Raw genomic sequence first — 19,819 nt, 5'->3', positions numbered from 1 at the left:
ACCCACTGGCGCACTGCCCCCAGTATTAGTGAGTGCAGTGCTGGGGGAGGGGCTGGTTCCTAGTGGTGAATGGGAGCCAGCAGTTATGACTCTTGTCCCATTAGGAGACAGAGAGATTGTCCAGGGAACCTACCTGCCCGAGATCACTCAAAAATACAGGAATGGGTGAAAATCAATGGGAGGAGGGTGTGGCTCTGAGAGCCACAGGGGCCAGTGTGAAGTCTGTCACGTGTCAATGGGTGTCTGAAGAGCAGGCTATTCCCAATGTGCAAAACACAGTAGTTGCTGCAGACAACTATGAGGGCCTGTGTAAGGTGGCACAGTTTCCCTTTGAGTGGGGGGGGGCTAAGGTTCCTTGAAGGTCATTGTTTTTCCATCCATGCCTGTTGACTGTCTGCTTGGCAATGACCTGTAGTTACCCATTGAAGCAGGTGGAACGCCAGGCTCATTTGGAGATGTTGGATCTGCGTGAGTGGGCATGTATTCCGACTTGGTCAATGGCAGCCAGTAGGGGTACTCAAGAGGACCTGGAGCCTGAAACAGTGGCATAGGTGCCTCCCAGGAAGAGGAAGGGCATGTGGAAGCCAGCCCCAGAAGTACCCATGGTCCAGGAGGAGGAAGTCCTTGAGGGGGATGTCCTGGAACCTACTGGGTAACAAGAGGCTAAACTGGGAGACCTACCTGAGCTGACCCATTGGCAGCAATAAGGGGGTCCCCCCAGGTAGGAGTTCTACGAGGTGCAGATGGAGTGCCCTACTCTTGTTGGTTTGGGGCAACAGGCTGCAGACCAGGCGAGCAGATGATCAGTCTGGATTACATCTGATTTATTGGGAATTTGTTTTTTGTATAGTGAGCCTAAAGTTGCTGAGCAAGGTGCAGCCCATGTGCTGGTGGTACCTGAGTGATACAGGGCCTTTCTACTGGGTCTGGCTCATGAAGTGCCTTTAGCAGGACATTCGGTGTTCGACAAGACATATCAGAGGCTTGTCACCCACTTTTACTGCCACCAAATGAGAAGGCACATTGGTACACACTCTAGGTCTTGTCAGACTTGCCAGGCCAGTGGCAAGAATTGAGGGAAGTGTAATGCTCCCCTCTAACCCTTTCTTGTTGTGAGCACCCCTTTTAAGTGGGTGAGCATTGATATTTTGGGGCCAGTGGAAGACAGCCTTAGGCAAAAATGTTATCTTGGACTTGGTGGACCATGCCACCTGGTACCCGAAAGTTGTCCCTCTCAAGACAATCAGATCCACTGTGGTGGGTCATGCTTGATGGGGATCGTTTCCCATGTGAGTTCCCCAGAGAGGGGGTCTCTGACCGTGGTATAAACTTCATTTCAAAGTACATGACATCTTTGTGGGAGGATGTGGTGTAATATACAAGTTCACCACTCCTTACCATCCTCAAGGGAATACCCTGAAGTGCATGATAAAGGGACTTGCAGAGACTCATGAGCCTGTTGTTTGCATATAGGGAGGTACTGCAGAAGTCCTTAGGGCGTAGTCCCTTTGAATTGATGTATGGGCACCCTGTGAGAGGACCTCTGATTCTGGAGAAGGAGGGCTGGGAGGAAACTCCTGGTAAGACAATATGTATTCAGCTATGTGCTGGCCTTCAGAAACCAGACTCAAAGCTTCAGGAAACTCGCTCAGGTGAACCTGGAAACCAGCCAGGAAGAAATGAAAAGATGGTGTGACCAGAATGCCACTCTGTTCAAATTTCAGCCAGGCCAAAGAGTGTGGGCGATGCAACCAATGGAGCCTTGTACACTCCAAGATAAGTGGACTGGTCCATATGAGGTGGTGGAGCACAAGAGTGAGGTGACCTACTTGGTTGACTTGCAGACTCCCAGAAACCCTTTGCGGGTCCTGCACATGAACCGCCTGAAGCTACATTGTGAGAGGTCTGAGGTGACTATCTTCCTTGCGACAGATGATGAAATGGATGAGGTGAGTGAGCTCTTCCTGACCTCCTGTCGGCAAAGGACCATGATGGGTCAAGGAATGGGGTACACCTCTCACCTTCCCTGGCTCCAGAGCTGCAGAGGGACCGTCGTAGGTGCTGGGACAGTTCACCTCCCTGTTCTCCCTTACTCCAGGAATCACCACTTGGTGTGTCCATGATGCGGACACTGGGGACAGTCTCATAGCTAACAAAGTCAGGGCTAGTATCAAAGAAGAAGTTTCCAAGATGTTGGCATTAGGGGTAATAGAACCCTCAAGCAGCCCCTGGGCTAGCCCAGTGTTCTTAGTGCGAAAATCTGCTGCACCCGGTGCCACTCCAAGACTCTGGTTCTGTGTGGACTACCGTGGGCTCAATGCGGTCACCAAGACTGACGGGCACCGCATCTCCATAGATGATGAGCTCACTGATCCGTTGGGAGCTGCATGGTACCTCAATACTTTTGATTTAACTTCTGGGTACTGGCAGATTGCCTTAACTGATGATGCAAAAGAGAGGTCTGTGTTTTCAACACCAGAGGCGCACTATCAGTTTTGGGTCATGCCCATTGGGTTAGATAATGCCTCTGCCACATTTCAGAGACTAGTCAACTGGGTACTGTCCCGGCTGTTGGAGTTCAGACCCCCATACCTGGATGATATTTCTGTGTTCAGCTCGAGCTGGGAAGAACACTCGCAACACCTCTGCTAAGTATTGAAGGCTCTGCAAAACGCAGGCTTCACTATCAAGGCCAGTAAGTTGCAGATAGGGCAGGTGTCTGTGTTGTTCCTAGAACACCAGTTAGGGAGCGTCCAGGTGGCACCCCTACAGCCAAAGATTGACACCATTCTGGCATGGGAGCCCCCAAGACCCACACAGAGGTGAGAGCATTTTTAAGTCTCACCAGGTACCACAGACGTTTTTTCAAGGTGTCCAGAACCATTGTTGCCCCCTTGACAGACCTGACTTCAAGGAAGCAGCCCAGTAACGCGATCTGGGTAGATGACTGCCAGACTGCCTTTGAGGCCCTCAAATTGAAAACAAGGTTCTTGGTCCATTTTCATACTTCACTGAGAAGCATAATATAAAACTTACTGTTGTTTCTTAGACATGGATCCGGCACTTTGTGAATTTAGGGCACCACAACGTAATATAAGTAGCTCTAGGTGATAACACAACCTAATTGCAAGCACAATTGTCATGAATGGCCTTGGAGCAAACCCTGAATAATTTTGGGAAATATATCACATTAACTGCTGTTGTCAACTGAGAAATTGAAAATGAATGCTCTATGCTGTTTTAATTAGATATTTTTATTAAGAAAAATTCCACCTTAGTACTATTGAATGTCCAAAATTTTTGGGGGGAGAGCCTAGCTGCCAAGGAAGATGGTCGGCTCTCGTTTGAGCTCCTGGGCCCACTGAAGCTCCACGAATGATATCGACTGGCTCTGGTAACCCTACTCCTGGAATGGGACCCGGCCCAGCTGCGCAGCACTCCTCCTGCAGCTGGGTGCTGCCTGCAACACCACAGATCTTGAGTGAGCTGCAGACTGCAGAGTGCAAAGTGGAGTACTTGGAAGATCCTATCATAGTTTTGGAGACCAACGCAGACGTCTGTGGTGAAGTGTGGCATCTCAGTCAGAAGTTGACATATATGGAGGATCGTAGCCATTGCAATAATGTTGGCTTCCATGGTGTGCTGGAGCTGGCAGACATGTCTGGATTTCTATCCACTTTCCTCTTGGACCTTACTTGGCTCACCTTCCCCCTACCGCTGGAATTCCAAAGGGCACACCAGGTATGACTCCGGGGCGGCGCAAGCCACAATGCCCCCAGGCCGATTACTGTTGACTTCCTTCACCAGCAGCAGACATGACAGATCAATGCGGAAGCCAAGCAGCAGAATGTTCCCTTCCTCCATAGTGATGCCTTTGTGTGGATATTTCGCATAACAGTGGTACGCTGGAAGACATTTTTCGTGCTCCGGTGACTGCTGCATAAACTGGAGCTGGCCATGATGCTGTTTACTATCAATGGGAAGAACCGGGAATTTGATGACCCAGAGGAGCTGCAACAGTATTTGAAAGCATTCTCTGAAATGGGCAGGTATGCAACTCCCGCAAGACAAAACTCCTCTCCCGGGAGTGACCCACCTTTGCCTGCTGCACCCCAGTGAATGTAGCCTCCACCTCCGCTGAACGACTGAGACTGGACTCTATACTCAAAAGATGGGAGGGTAGGGTACCCAGGGCCAGCGCTGATACAGCTGATAGGGGCGAGACAAGTTGTGCTCCACGATCAAGTTGTGATTTTCAAGAACATCATGCAGACTGCTGGGAGGTTTCTCTCGCCACCCACCCTCTACTTTGGGAGTAGGAACTCTGTACATATTGCACCATCATGGGTCACTTCTGGAGGATGATGGGGGTTTCAACTTTGGACTTATGAGGGGCCAAGGCATTTTCAAAGGCTCTTCTTTTCTGAGCAGCTGTTTGCCCTCTCGCTTTCTCTCTTACAGTGTTGTACTGCAATGCCTTTGCTGTGCTGCATGATTGTGTGAATTGCAAGGTTTGCAGCGGTACCATTTGCTTGTCCGAGCACAGAGGCGTTTTTTGTTTCTATTGTTGATTGGGATTGGGAGGTAAGCTCACCTGGTTAAAGTTTTTTGTAGCTTTTATCGCCGTTGTGCCGATTCTACGAATCTATACACACCTTTCCTGGGCCTTTTAGGTTTTCTGACTTGCTGGTGGTTGCTGCACTGTTGATTGTGTCCCTTTCCCCGGCCTTAGGCCTGCTTTCCCTTTCCTTGCTGCTAGTGGCTTCCATCTGAGTGTGCCTGCTGCTCCCTGTTCGGTTGCACATGTCCATCCCGTCAAAGGCACTCACATGACTGCACAACTGAAACCCAAATGCCTGCCTTAATGTGAATAGCTTTACTCACTTCATTAAGCATTACAAAAACTCTTACATATGTGGCAACACACTCCCCTGACATTGCCCTCCTGCAGGTGACTCATTCATTGCCTTCGGAGTCAGACAAACCTTGAAGTGATTGAGTGGGGACGGTTGTCAGCTGTAGCATTCTATCTGCCGGAACAGGGGTGGATGATCCTGTGAGTCCTCTCATCTCTCCAAAGAAGTGAAGAGTTTCCATCCTTTTTCACAATGTTGCTTTTATAGTTTTGATGGATCCTCTGGGTCGCTATGTATTAGTGAAATGTAAGATCTTAGGCAAGACCTTCATCGTAGGCTCCATGTATGCTACGAATCATGATTGTTTGTCTGTCCTCTCTTCACTGTTGCATCTCCTGACAGAGTCTGGTACCACTAGGTAAATTATTGGGAGGACTGCAATATGGCACTGGGTCCCCACCTTGAGTAATCTGGACCTCTAGATAGAGCCAACCTAGGAATAGAGCGGTCCTGCATCATGGTATGGAAGAGCATGGGCTGTTTGACCTCTAGTGTTTGACACACCTTTTGGACAGAGAATACACCTTTCTGTCATATGTACATGGGACTCATTCTTGGATTGACTCCTTACTTCTCTCCCACTCTACCTTGCCCTTGATGCGCGCCTGCAATATTGTGGTGGGGGGATCTCACACCATGCGTGGGTCCTCCTGGAGCTCGATCTTGGCCAAATATCCCCTACCTTTAAGTTCTGGAGATTGAACCTTTACCATTATTGGACACTGGTGGCCAAAAGACAGTTGCAGAAGAATATTCTGCAGCTATCTCAGTGATAATGAACCTTCCTCAGCTACTGCACAGCTTCTTTGGGAGGCGGGAAAGGCCACAGTGAGGGGACTCTAATGCAAAACTCAGCGATTCGCAAACAGTTGCAGCAGGACCAGCAGACTAAGTTGGAGGGTGACATTCAGTCCCTGTTAGAGACTTACAGGAGGTATCCCACCCTGGATCTTCTGAGTTGCTTGGACCATGCTAAATATGAGTTGAATACCCATTTCTACTTTCAGGCAGAGTACGCCCAGCTTCGCCTGAAGTGGTGGCATTATGAACATGGGTAGATTGTGCGCAGGCCCTTGGTCATGCAGCTGTGCCAATTGGAGGCTAGGAGTGCCACTCTGTCTATCTGCAGAGAGATGGAGGAACTCCTGATGCACCTGTGGAAAACACAGAGGTGTTTGCATGCTTCCTTGTTCTGGTTTATTACTCAGAGGCTCTCACTGGTCAGATCTTGGCGCTGGATTTTTTCTCGGCTGTCCAATTGCCTACAATGTCGGAGGCAGGCCATCAACTCCTAGAGGGCGAGATAACAGTGGATGAAATAATCATCCTTGATGAGTTTTATTAGATCAATAAGGGCCTGGTGGTCCCACTGCTCTACAAGCTAAAGAGTGGAAGGACCCCAATGCGCAGCACTTGGAATATAACAAAGTGTTCATTAATCTAATTTTGAAACCCAACAAAGACCTTCCTATTTATGCAAGCTTCTGTTCCATTTGGTTTCTCAATTCAGACATGAAGGTGCTTCTGAAGGTCCTAGCAACTCTTCTCAAGTGGGTTATCCTGCAACTTATCCATGGCTCCCAAGTGGGTTTCATGCCCAATCGGTTCTATCGCAACCACATGCGCCTCCTGGCTAACATACCTTGGCATGTCCATAATGATAGGGACGACAAACTTCTCCTGTCTTTGGATGCCAAAAAGGCTTTTGATAGGGTGGAGTGGGGTTAATTATTCTGCACACTAGACAGGGCAGGTATGGGTCCCACGGTCAAGTGGCTTTACCCTTTCCCCACCGCACAGGTTGATTTTAGTGGTCTATTTTGTCTGGGACAAGACAGGGGTGTCCTTTGTCCCCTCTCCTGTTTTCCTTGGCATTGGAGCCCTGACCAGCCACCATTCTTGAGTAATCCGGGGTCTTCTGTACTGCATTATATCTCCTTGATTAATGATTTTCTGATTTTCTCGTGGTACAAGATTAAGTGGACCAAGCGTGAGGCACTCCCATTGACACTCTGTATGCTCCAACCCTCTTTGACAACATATGGCTTCACCTGGAAACCAAAGGGCGTGACACATTTGTGCCTCCTGATCAACTGAGGTCTCTCTAATCTGGTGCAGGATAATATCCAGCTGATAATAGACCACATAGAGCAGGGCTTTGCTCAGTGGTCTGCTCTGCAGGTCTCCCTGTGGGGGATAGTCCAAATGGTAAAGCTGGTCACATCTCCCTGGTTCAATTATGTTATTGGCATGCTGCTTCTCCAGATCTTGGCTACACAGCTCTTAGCCATTGCCTAATGTATCAAGTTGCTTGTGTGGGCGGGCAGGAAGCCTCAACTCAAGTCTGCATGGCTGAATGCCAATACAAGGGCTCGACTACTCTGCCTTCCAGATATGCACTTGTACTATATTGTGCACTACGTTTCTCAGCTGGTTTAACTCCTGGCCCCAAGGAGTCCCTTCCACTGTGACCCTCCTGCAAACGCATTATGGCACATGCCCCTGAGAGTCCCTAGCTCCTATACAATACCCTGGAGGCAGGGTCACCACACTGACCCCGACCCTGAGGAATACTTAGGCGATGTGGAAAGAGGCGCATTGGCTCCTGGTTCACAATGGGGTTCTGCTGTGGTCTAATGTGGGCATTTTGTTTGCCTGGCACCCGCTTACATGGGCACTCTGGATGAAGAGGGTATTAGGTCAGCGGGGGACCTACTGGAAGACGAATCATTTAATTTCTTTGAGGGGCTTAGATCAATAATCCACCTACCCCAGTCGCAACTCTGACATTACTGGCAGCTGAAATACTGCCTCAGGGGTCTTCTGGGATAAGACCATATCAACCTTCCCATCTCCCTGGTGCTAGATTACCTCAGGCTGTGGGGTCTCTCGAGGAGGGGCATCTCTAATTTGCATCAGACCCTTGTTGACAGTATTTACTCTAAGGACACAGGTGCCTCATCTCTGTTCTACTGGCAGAAGTATTTTTACACAAGAGAGAGTGAGAGAGAAGCAGATCAGTTGCATTCTCCCAAGTACAGTCTTATCACATACAAGCAACTGCTGGCATCGCAATTACCAGAAGGAATTTAGTCCTCTTTAGAAGAATGGGGGAAAAACAAGGAACGAGGGTTGTATCCAGATGTGAAGGTTTCCCTCCACTTTATCTTTGGTCTATGGGGTATCCAAAGATATTGGAGTAAAGCCTCATTCACTTATTGTAACATGCTTCATCAGAACCCTACTGGCAGAAGTGTCTGATGATGATGATTAATTTGTAAAGTACAGCAATACCCTAAGGTGTCTAGGCCCTACCCTATAGCACATGCAAAATTGACTTACGGGATTTAAAGGTAGGCCTGAAAAGGCACATTTCTAGATCCTTTCTGAACTTTAGTAGATTTGTCTCTTTCTGTAGAGAGTTCCACAGTTTTGCTGTTGTGGTGGTAAAACTCTTCCCACCCTATCTGGCCTCTTTTACTCTAGGGACAATCAAGTTCCCAAGCTCGGCTAACCTAAGGGGCCTTGCAGGGATATAAGGTTTTAGATGATTTTTATAGCTGAGTTGGGCCCAGATTATTCAGCGATTTCAATTTCAATTTATAATCTTTATTCGGTTCTTAAAAAGACACCATAAAAGCACATACATAAAGTACACACCAACAATATTTAAAAAGGGAGTAAATTTCATTTTTTAAAAAGGTTATAAAAAGATAACATTATCTATCATCCTTATTCTTAAAACAAGGGGAACAGTAGTTCATTGTTCAAGTGGACAAGTAATGTTAGGGTCCAGATTCTCTCGTGTTCCTCAGCCCTATTGCCATCCGAATAAAGTTTATGGTGCAAAAGAGAGTATAAGCATCCTCAGCTTCCTGTAAGAACCTCAAGGCCAATTTTGCATGTTTAAACTTTAAGTCTTTCAAAATCCCCACCAAGAACCTGCGTCTTGGAACAGTGTAAAATGGGCACAATAGAACAAAGTGAAGGGTATCCTGTGGAGACCTGTGGTCGCAGCCACAGGTACCCTTCTCTGCCACTGTATGTGTGAACCCAGCTGGAACTGCAAAGAGGTGGTGAAGCATGTTAAGTCTGAAGCGGGTCATCATGTAACGATCTTGGGCGTTATACATGACCCTCAAATAAGGTTCCATTCCTTGCTTCGTTGTAAGCTCATTGTAACATGAACTGGTGGGTTTATAGCTTTGTTTCTCTGCCCTTAATGATTGGAGCCGAGCCGGGAAAAGTTTTTTCACCAGAACTTTGCTCTCATTTGTTAGAGAGTGAGGGGATGTGAACAAGTTTATACAGTCAATCTCTGCTAGTGATTTTTCCACATACTTCAGCCAGGGAATGACTTGGCCTTTATCTCGTTTGAGGCAGTCCAATATAATTTGTCTTGTTAGGGCCGCCTCTGGATTTGTCCATATTTTGACCCATGCCAAGAGAGGTTTAATTTTAATCTTGTCTTCTAAAAAGGGTTCTCCCACTTCCTCATGGATGATATGAGCCGGTACGTTCTGGGGCACTTTCAAAATTCTTCTCAGGAATTTATTTTCTTCTTTCTGGATTTGCTGTACTTTATTATCCAGGAAGCCCCACACTTCTGCCCCGTAGGATACCTTCGTGCAGCAAATTGACCTATACAGATTCAATATTTGTTCTGGAGACCATCTTCCTAGTCTTTGACCATACCCCATGATGGCTCCTACTGATGCTGCCAGTTTTATTGAATGCTTTTCTACCAGGGGTTTGAAATTTAGGTGATTATCGAACAGTACCCCCAGGTATGAAAAGGTCTTGACCTGGTCTATTTTGTGTGACCCGATGTGGTAGTTGAAATTCCCTTTTGTCAGTTGCCCTGATGACATGATGTAGGATTTTTCTAGGTTTGTCGCCAGGTCCAACTTGGCCATAAACATGACAAACCCGTCAATCAATTTTTGTAATCCTAGAGGGGTTCTGGCAAGCAAAACCGCGTCATCGGCGTATAATAGTACAGGCACAGCACGATGACCGATTTGGGGTGAGTCCACCTTAAGTTTAAGGAGGTCTCTTTCCAGCGCATTAATATAAATGGAAAAGAGGAAGGGCGCCAGGATGCATCCCTGCCTTACTCCACTGGTGCAGGTGAAAGGATCGGTCTTTTTTCCCTCTTGGTTGTACCTCACACTTGCGGTGGTGTTCCAGTGGAGATTTTGCAGGGTGTCAACTAACGTTTGATCCACTCCTAGTTCTAGCAGCATAGACCAGAGCTTCCTCCTGTTTACGCGGTCAAAGGCCGCTGAGAGGTCCATAAACCCCATGTAGATGGACCCCTTCCCAGCGATGGTGTATTTGGCTGTCAGGAGGTATAAGTTTAGGCATTGGTCGGTGGTGGATCTGCCCTCCCTGAAGCCATATTGAATTTCAGAGAGGACCTGATGCTCCTCGGCCCAATCTTGCAGCCGCTGTAAGACCACTCGCCCCAATACTTTTGCTGTCACATCGATGAGAGAAATGGGTCGGTAGCATTGGGGGTCATCTCGGTTCCCTTTTTTATAAATGGGGACTATGGTCGCTGTTGACCAGGACCGAGGCAGCCCTGCCACCACTGCCTCATTCAACACCCTGGTGAGCAATGGGGCCCATAGCTCGGGTCTGCTTAAGAATAAGTCAGGTGGAATACCATCCGGGCCAGGTGCCTTGTTTTTACTTAACCCTGCTATTCCCATTTCAATTTCTTTCAGTGAAAAGTCCAGTTTAGCCGGCTGAAAGCTCCTTGGTGCGTCCCCCTGGGCTGAATGACTTGAGTGGTTATATAGATTCTGGAAGTGGTTCTGCCATTGTTCCGGCAGGATGATATTCATAATTTTTGGTGCCCCTTGATCCTGAAAACATGGAGAATTTATCACTTTCCAAAAGCTTGCAGAATCTTTCCTTTCAGCAGCGTCCCTTAAATCTTCCCAAGCTTGATTTTGGAGGCTTTGTTTTCGATTCTTCAGGGCTTTTTTGTATGCAGCTCTATTCTGTGCCACCATGATCTTGTCCCTCGGTTTAGCGTGTAGGCTGATTTTCAGTTTTTTAAGTGCCTTAGTGCAAGTCATATCAAACCATCGCGGGTTTAAAGACGCTGTGTTAGTCCCTGAGATCTTGAGGGAGTTGTTTACATGGGACGCAATTTCTTCAAATGCCCTGATCACCAATACTCCATCCAAGCTTGGGTCAAGGCATTTGTTTATTGCTTCTGAGGCCTCTGCTATCAGTTTTTTATAAAATCTCTCCCCGTCAATCTTAGCCCATTTGATTCTTCTTCCTTGGTCCACTGCTTTTTCTATGATGACAGCTCTGTTTGAACCCGAGTTAAAATCAAAGCCTTCAATTGTGATTATGACCGGGTTGTGATCGCTAAAGATGCTAAGCTTCTATAGTAATCTTACTAATATTTCTTTTGAGTATGGACGAGACTAAAACATAGTCAATATAGGACTGACAACCTCTTCCTTTAAATGTTGGGGTTAATTCTCCTTTTTCACCCAACACGACAAGATCTAAGGTTTGGGTCAGGTTGTACCTTTTTGTTAGTCTCTCCAGGTCCCATCCCTCTTTTGAGTGGGTGAAGTGTGGGCCTTTCATTATGGTGCATCTTGACCAGTCTTTGCTAAAAGGTTTTAATTTCTCACAAAGGTGGCAATTAAAATCTCCTGTAAGAATTAAACTTGAGGGGTTTGGTGTCTTATTTAAAAGGTTCAGATTTCTTAGACAGGCATCCAACTCGTTTACAGCTGTTCCCTTTTCCAGCGTGCTAGGGGCATTATACCAGTTGACTAAGAAGAAGGTTAATCTTGAAGAATCAAACCTTAAAACTTGGAGATTATGTGAGGCCCATTTAATGTTCGACCAGGTGCCCTTAATGTCTAGATTAACATATATAACGAGCCCCCCACTGGCTCTTCCTGAGGCTACCTTTTTAGCTGGAACAGAAAAACTTTTATAGCCTTCCAGGCTATAGTCATTTAATTCGGTAGCCCATGTTTCTTGCAGGCATATAATTTGAAATTTGTTTATATAGCTGAGCCATTCCTGGGATTCAAATTTGGCCGCTAATCCTGCAATATTCCAAGAAGCAATTTGTAAGTTTTCATGAGACTTTCCCTTTGGGATTCCTATTGGAACTCTTACTGGGGGCACTACCTGTTTTCCCGCTTTAGATTAAGTTGCAGGGCTGAGTTGTAAGCTTATGTGCGGCCACTTAATGCTGCCTGAAGGGGATTCTGATCTATTTCCCGCCCTCTTTCTCCCTCCTATTTTAATTGGGCTTACCTCCATCCGCCTTGCATAATTAGGGGGATGTTTTTCCCGTCCCTGTCAATCAACCTCTTCAAGTGCGCTAAATCTGTTCCAATGTGCATGCTGCATTAAAGAAGAGTCATAATTTGGGGTCACGTAATGTGGCCTTTGCCACTGAGGGGGTCCATATTGGAAGTCCATGTGAGGCATTCTGATTATCGGTGGTCTGTTATTCTGCCTAGGTCTTTGGGGTACCAGAGGATAAAAATAAGATAGGTGTACCGGATGAATTTGTGAGTGGGTGGGGCTAGGGGGGGCATTACAAATGAAATTTACTGCTGATATGTCTCTAAAGTTTATCGTAATTATGTCCCCTGCTATGGTTTTTGTGCCCTTACCGATCCACTCCCCCCTTCGTACAGATAGAATCTCCCCATAGATATTTGGGGGCAGTGGTCTATGTATTTGGAGCCACTGTGCACATTTATTTGTTAGTTCTGCTTGTGTTTCCCTTTTGCCCTCCCTTAAAGGTGGAACTCCTGTTAAGACTACTACGAATGGTAAGGCTTCAGGCGGGAGGTTAATTGTCCTGAATCGAGTTGCTGTTTTAATTTCTTTGGTAGTTGTTATAGAGGGTGTGGGGTTAGTCTTTGAGCTATTTTTGGGGGTTTGGACGTTGTTTCTTTCCACTGTTTGAGGATGTCCAGAAGGTGATTTGTTAATTTCAATATTTAATTGCTTATTAGTTTTGCCTGGATTCAGTGTGGTGGTGGCCTTTTGTGTATCTTTGATACTTTTTTGTGTGACTCTGGTGGAGTTTTTTGCTACCGTGTCGGGTGTTAGGTTGGCCTTGTCTTCAGTTGGTCTTTTAAATATGCCCTCGTTTTGTTTTATTTGGGCGCCTTCTTGTGCTGCTTGGCATTTGAGTCCAACCCCCTTGTTGTTTACCAGTGATGTTAATCTATCGATTTTCGCTTATAAGGGGTTTTATCAGCGCAGAGATGGAATGTTCAAGGTCCGTTTTAAGGTCTGCCACCATGTTGGTGATCCAACAGGGTATTCCTGAAGTGGGTGGACTTATAGGAGTTACCAGGTTATGATTTCTGGTTTTGGTTAGTCCTTTTTCCCCCCTGCATTTAGGGCCTTCCTTGGGCAAGAGTTTATCAGTGGTTTTTAATTTCTTATTTGTTTGTGAACCCGTTCTCTCTCTACTCGTTTCAGCAGACACCTGGGCACATGGGAGATCAGCGAAAAGGGGGGGTAAGGGCCAAGCTGATGTCAGTATCCTCTGCAGGGTCTAGAGAAGCATCAGTTAAGTTAATAAGAGCTTCCTGTGTTTCCTGAGCAATGATCGCGGGTGGTAAGGACAGTCTTCTCTCTGTGTTTGCGATGGCGTTAGATACCGCCCCTATGGTTTGTTTGAGCATTATGTCAATAGCAGTTAATGTTGGTAATGGTGGGGGCTGGTCTGCTTTGGGTTTTGAGCTTGATCTTAGCGTGGGCATCTTGGCCTTCTTAACAGTCTTCCTCATCGTTGGCTGGTAGAGGGTGCAAGGGCGGTGGATGGCTTTAACTAAGTAGAAGGTAGAAGAGTCCCAGTTAGATACCTGATTTGCACGATGACATAGATTGTGGTGTTTGGGAGTTGGCCCAGCCCGGCCTCGGTTGGCCTCGGAGGGCCACAGAGGGCCCGCCCTTTGCCCGGGCTTAGCCCCGGGCGTCCCGCTCGCGTCCCGCGACTCTGAGGCCTTAATGGTTATATGGCCCCTCCTGTCGCGTGTTCCGCGTCAGGGAACGCGCCGCCGCAAAGGCTGCCGGGATCTGAAGTCCCGGAGCGGCGGCGTGACTGATGGAAGCGGTGTCCTGGATACCTGGCGTTGGTCCGCTGTCTGTGCGCTCCGGTCAGCGCTTCGCTCCTCTGCTCTTTCCACCGGTAAGACTCTAGTACTGATGTGCAGTGATGTGCAGTTCCCCCCGCTCCACCGAGGGCTTGATGGTTATATGGCCCCTCCTGTCGCATGTTCCGCGTCAGGGAACGTGCCGCCGCAAAGGCTGCCGGGATCTGAAGTCCCGGAGCGGCGGCGCGACTGATGGAAGCGGTGTCCTGGATACCTGGCGTTGGTCCGCTGTCTGTGCGCTCCGGTCAGCGCTTCGCTCCTCTGCTCTTTCCACCGGTAAGACTCTAGTACTGATGTGCAGTGATGTGCAGTTCCCCAGTTCAGCGATTTAAAAATCATTGCAGAGAGATTTTAACTGGATCTGCTTTACTACTGCTAACCAGTGGAGCTGAGACAGAGCTGTGGTTACAGAGTCAAATTTGAGGGATTCCCAGGAGTACATTGGCTGCAGCATTCTGTATTGTCTGCAATTTCTGTGTGCAGCGTTTTGTTGCACTGGAGAGCAGAGCATTGCAGTAGTCCAGTCTGACTGGGTGCTGAATATCCAGATGAGGACTGGAGGGAGATCTCTCATGAAAGTGCATCTGAAATGTTCATACTTCAAAATTCTCCATATTTGGTACTAGACACAGTATAAACTGTGTAGACTGCTGCCGACTGATACCTATTGGCGCTACTCCTCAGCTGCATTTGACTCATTCCATGTTCTATGGTCCTGCTCGATTCTGGTGTCCTATTAGTGTTCTGTGTGGCAGACGCTCCACTCCAGTAGCTCCATTCACTTTTGGGACTCTTCCAAGATGGCTCTGTTGCATGACTTTACCGGTGTAGATGATGTGTCCTCACATTGGCGACATTGACTGATCGACAGCCCTCATGGTGGCCAAGATATGCATTCTCTGACATTGGCCTTCTCGCTAGGTGCCCACTTCCTAGGAATGGTCCATAGAATTTGTTGTAGATAATTTAAGTAGGTAGCTGGACACGTCTTCAGGTTATTATGATGGATTTATTAAGTTACATAGAATAAGATAGCAGAGCAAAAATTCTAACAGCTGACCAGACCATCAACTGCTAAGGTTGGAATCCTCACACACAAGATAGAACACTCTTAGGTAGTATGGGAGGTAGAGAAGGTAGAGACACTAAGAAAGGACTACAGACACCAAGTAGTCATATTGAATGAAGTATACACATACAACATATCTTCTCTCTTTACAGATAAAACAAAATAAAGACTCAAACACATTGAAAGAAACAAAGGATCGAAAACACGAAGAAGAAAACATATAACACATAGGCGGTCAGCGACCTCAAGAACTTCCAGAACACGAAGGAAGAGAATCAGGATCAAGATGAAAAATGATGATGAAGATCACGATGACCACCTTCTCCTCTTCGATTGACAAAACATGAAGAGCCAGTCCACTCTCTACACTCTGTCATTGTGGCCACCAGAAACGGAAATAGAGAGTTCACGTTCTCTAATAGGTGTTTGTCCATAGCGGCTTCTCGCTAATTGTTGAAGATAGAACAGTTCTGGAAAAAATGATCCCAAAGATAAATTCAGAGCCAGAATTCTTACAGTCCAAAATCTAGTTCTGGACCAGGTGTCAAGGATCTGGGTCTTCTCCTCAGGTTGTGGGCCTATGATTGTAGTTCAGACCCCTAAGATCCCTCAAAATTTCATTACTCTTGTGGACTTCCTTTGTCCACTCCCGGTACATACTGTGGGACCTTTGAACCCTTCCAGTCCTGGGACTACCTTTGTCCTCTCCCGGTTTTAATTTTGGGATCTTTGTCCCTTTCCAGTCCTGGGACATCCTTCGTCCTCTCACGGTACTGATTCTGGGTAACGCGTCTAAATTACCTGCGTGCGCACTAAGCGTCTCGCGACTTATGGCAAGCGCGCTTGATAATTATGGTAACGCGTCTTAATACCTGCGCGCGCACTAAGCGTCTTGCGCGCTTGATAATTGCCACATTCCAATCTTCAATTTAGCATTCATCACTTGAAATCTACAGACTTCCAAAACATTATAACAGTGGCGTCTTCTCCAGACTAATAAGTCTGATTATATTTATTTTACATGTAACTCTGCCTCATGTAACTCTGCTCCACAATTAAATGAATTATTCCCTTCAGAAATTGATGGTGGCAGTCAGACAGTTTTTTAAAATTCAGATCCGTCACACTTCTTTTCATTAAATTCATATCCGTCACACTTCTTTTCTTTAAATTCATATCCGTCACACTTCTTTTCTTTAAATGTTCACATCTGTGGTGTGTTCTCACCTTTGCATGTCATTTGAGACTTTACTTTAATAAGTGTATCAACATCACCATAAAAAAAAAACATCACACTGCATGCATGTATTTGAAAGATCAAATGTCTCAAGGTACAACTCCCTGTAGTTGCACAGATGCCACCATGACTAAATAGTGAGGCTCCTCTTTGCTTTAATTAATAGATCACTTGTAGTGTCTCATATCTTTCTGGCTTTGAAAAGAAGGTAAATGAAACAAAACCACAAATAAAGTACTTTAAAAAACCACCAGATGGCACTGTTGTCAAGAATAGGGGATCTTAGATTCATTTGATTTAGCCATCTCGAGCTTCTAACATGACGAAGTTGTCGAAACAATGTTTGTAAATTATAATTCAGAACACTCAAAGACTTAAAATATACTGTCAATTATCACCGTTCACTGCCAACGCGCATTAAATGGAAATTGCTAGCGTTTCACTCACCATGAATGAGCTGGTCTACTTTTACATTCGGCATAGGTTAAAGAAAAAAAAAAACAGTGACTAGCCCGACACCGAAGTGCAGACTGACCTCTGTAGGTATTTCCGTAAATATGTGCACTTGCAATGATTTAGCACTTGTTGCCCTCTGTAACCGCCAATATGCTGAAACATCACACAGTTGCACACAACTACCCACGGGGTAGATACCCCCACCGCATAAAGGCATAAATGTATAGGGTAGATACCCCCACCGCACAAAGGTATAAAAGTATAGGTACATGACCCAAGTATAGGTGCACAACCTATTGCATAAAAGCATCATAAATGTGTAGAGTAGATACCCCACCGCATAAAGGCATACATCCCATCCTCGTCGCCAAAATGTTGTAGATAATTTAAGTGGTAGCAGGACACGTCTTCAGGTTATTAAGTTAGATTTATTAAGTTACATAGAATAAGATAGCAGAGCAGTGAACCTCACAGCTGACCAGACCATCAACTGCCAAGGTTGGAATCCTCACACAAAAGATAAGAAAGAACACTCTTAGGAAGTATGGGAGGTAGAGAAGGTAGAGACACTAAGAAAGGACTACAGACACCAAGTAGTCATATTGAATGAATTATACACATACAACAGAATTCTACCAGTTGGCCACATATGAGAGGCGGAGGTATAAGCTTCAGGTTCACTTGTATGTATTTGAGGAGATGTGGGGCCTCTTCCTACGTTTAGGTTGACTCAGATTTTGGGCTGCAGGGAATTACGCTACTCACCTGTTCCACTGGGAGCTCCTTCCATTGCCTTCCAAAGGTGTGTTGTTCGACATGGTTTTATAGATTGGTTCTACTGGAGGGGAACTCCTGTGCTTGGCTTGGCCCTCTTAGGTGCTGGAGGGGCCTCACAGATGGCTGTTGGGACCCGACTGTGTGACCTGATGTGTGGGAGAAAGGTGACATGAGCCCGGTGCTGCTGGGCTGGCGTGCGGATGTGACTGTGCTGTCTGCTTAGGATTCTTTCTTAGCAGGACTATGGTGGGAGTGTTGCTTGGTGAAGCACTCTGTTTGGACGGGGGATTTCCTCTCCTTTTGCTGCTGGATATCCTCCTTTACTCATCTATTTGTTTTTGTTTATTGCTGGCTTGTACTGATGCTTTTTCCAAAAACATTTCTGTTGCATACTTTCTAATGCATGTACATGTAATGGGATGATGGCAATGGATGCCTGTAAACTTTTGAAAATCTGAACAAACAAACGTTAAAAAACTATTTTTGGAGGCAAAACCGCGTGATGAATTATTATTCTTTAATGGTTTAGTGTTATGACTAATTTACCCTCTAATACATTTCAAAATATGTCTCATATTTTGACTTTCAATTGCATACAACATCACCATGGCATTCTATTTTATGGGTTCCTTCCTTTTGTCAAAGGTTTCACTTGAGGTAATTGCAATGTACCTCGGATGAAAGGAATATACAGTAAATACTACTAATGGGGAGGGAAACTGCTTCAATTTAATTGGTGTCCATGGAGTTCTTGCATTGGATTCTTTTCCTGTAAGATCTTCATGACAAATCACTGTTGCTCCATTTAGCTGTAGGTTTGTGCATCCCTTTGTGCAATAACATAGGTACATACTGACCAAATGAATCAATAGAACCCTAAACCCAAATACTCTTTCCAGTTGTTTCTATTTTAAAACAACTGGGAACCATATTCCATAAAGAACTTAGGAGGACACTTTGTTAGTCTCTTGCATTATTTATTTAATTTTGATGGCATATTCTCCTGATAGTCAGAGGGTTACAGACTTCCATGGTTATGTGATAGAGATGGAGATGAATATGCCATCTACATTAATATTAGCAATAGAAAATATGATGAATTCACACTGAATACTAAAAACGCTAAACACAAAGCCTCGTAACAGGTTATACGAAGGATGAGATGGGAAGTATTCCATATGCTTTCGCTTTGGGGTGGCAGCCTGAAAGGGCTAATACATATGGCCCTTATAACTCAACCTATAGGAGCTTGTCATCCATACTTTAACAACATGCACAGGATGGGAGGCAATACAACCTCCTTCGACAACCACACTCATAAACGCAGACTTCACATGAATGATGCATGCGGGCACATAGTACTGGTTTAGGTTGGGGGAGAATCAGTACATTTCTGTTTCTTCCTAGACATTTTTCAATGACTTACTTCACCGAAAATATTTGACTTGGCAGCAATTTATTAGAACACTCTATGTATTTGAGCATGTTGTTTAAATTCAATTGGCATGCAGAAGTAGACGTGATCTTCAACACTGATCAATGTTCTGGCCTATACAGTATGATGGAGCAGTCAATTACAGATGTTCAGTGTTTAACTGTACAAAGTTTTGCATTGCTTCTAGACAATGAGAGTAAGCAAAAGGTTTGTCACTGGAGAGGAACATGTGTTCATCTTGTGATGATTCTGGGCACATCAGCAGAAACGCAGCTCTTGCGTGGGTTAAGATAAGCCTATCAAAACAAACTAAAGTGGTTTCCTTGCATTTGTCTTGATATTCTGTACAAGTTGCATGAAAAGAAGGCAAGGGTTTGTAAATAACCTAAATAGAACTGTAGGACTCGGAGCCAGAGCCCTAGTACGGTAGGTTGCTGTGAATGGGGATATGCAAATGAAGCAAACTATGGTTGTACTGAGATAATGGCATACAATATGGAAATCACTATTTATTTAAGGTTGCGGGCATTATTTCAGCAGCGGGGCTCGATCTGATGCTCAGATGCAGGACTCTGGGGCCTGGCAAACGAAGAACCATTTGTTTGGCTTGCAGATTTCAGAAATGGAGCACTCGTTCTTGGCACAGCTTGTCTCTCCATCAGCTTTACAGGTGCACTTTTCTTCGCACGAGTCGTCTTTCCAGAATATGTCACCGAATTTTGCAAAATTGACTGTTGAGGGGAGGGGTGGAGAGAAGAAATA

General features: G+C 45.8%; 1 protein-coding gene across 1 annotated transcript in view; it reads right to left on the bottom strand.

Annotated features, from left to right (window-relative positions):
• Positions 1-18,117: 18,117 nt before the first annotated feature.
• Positions 18,118-19,819, bottom strand: part of LOC144770637 (alpha-tectorin-like) — a 116,443-nt gene continuing 114,741 nt past the window's right edge. Inside the window, exon 8 of the mRNA XM_078655332.1 lies at positions 18,118-19,788. Coding sequence (XP_078511458.1) covers positions 19,616-19,788 — 173 coding nt within the window. The 3' untranslated portion in view covers positions 18,118-19,615. The remainder of the gene's footprint in view (positions 19,789-19,819) is intronic.

Source organism: Lissotriton helveticus, chromosome 7 (assembly GCF_964261635.1).
Source record: "Lissotriton helveticus chromosome 7, aLisHel1.1, whole genome shotgun sequence".
NCBI classification, from domain to species: Eukaryota; Metazoa; Chordata; class Amphibia; order Caudata; family Salamandridae; genus Lissotriton; species Lissotriton helveticus.
Note: the sequence above shows the minus strand (reverse complement) of the source record. Positions and strands in the feature narration are given on the sequence as shown.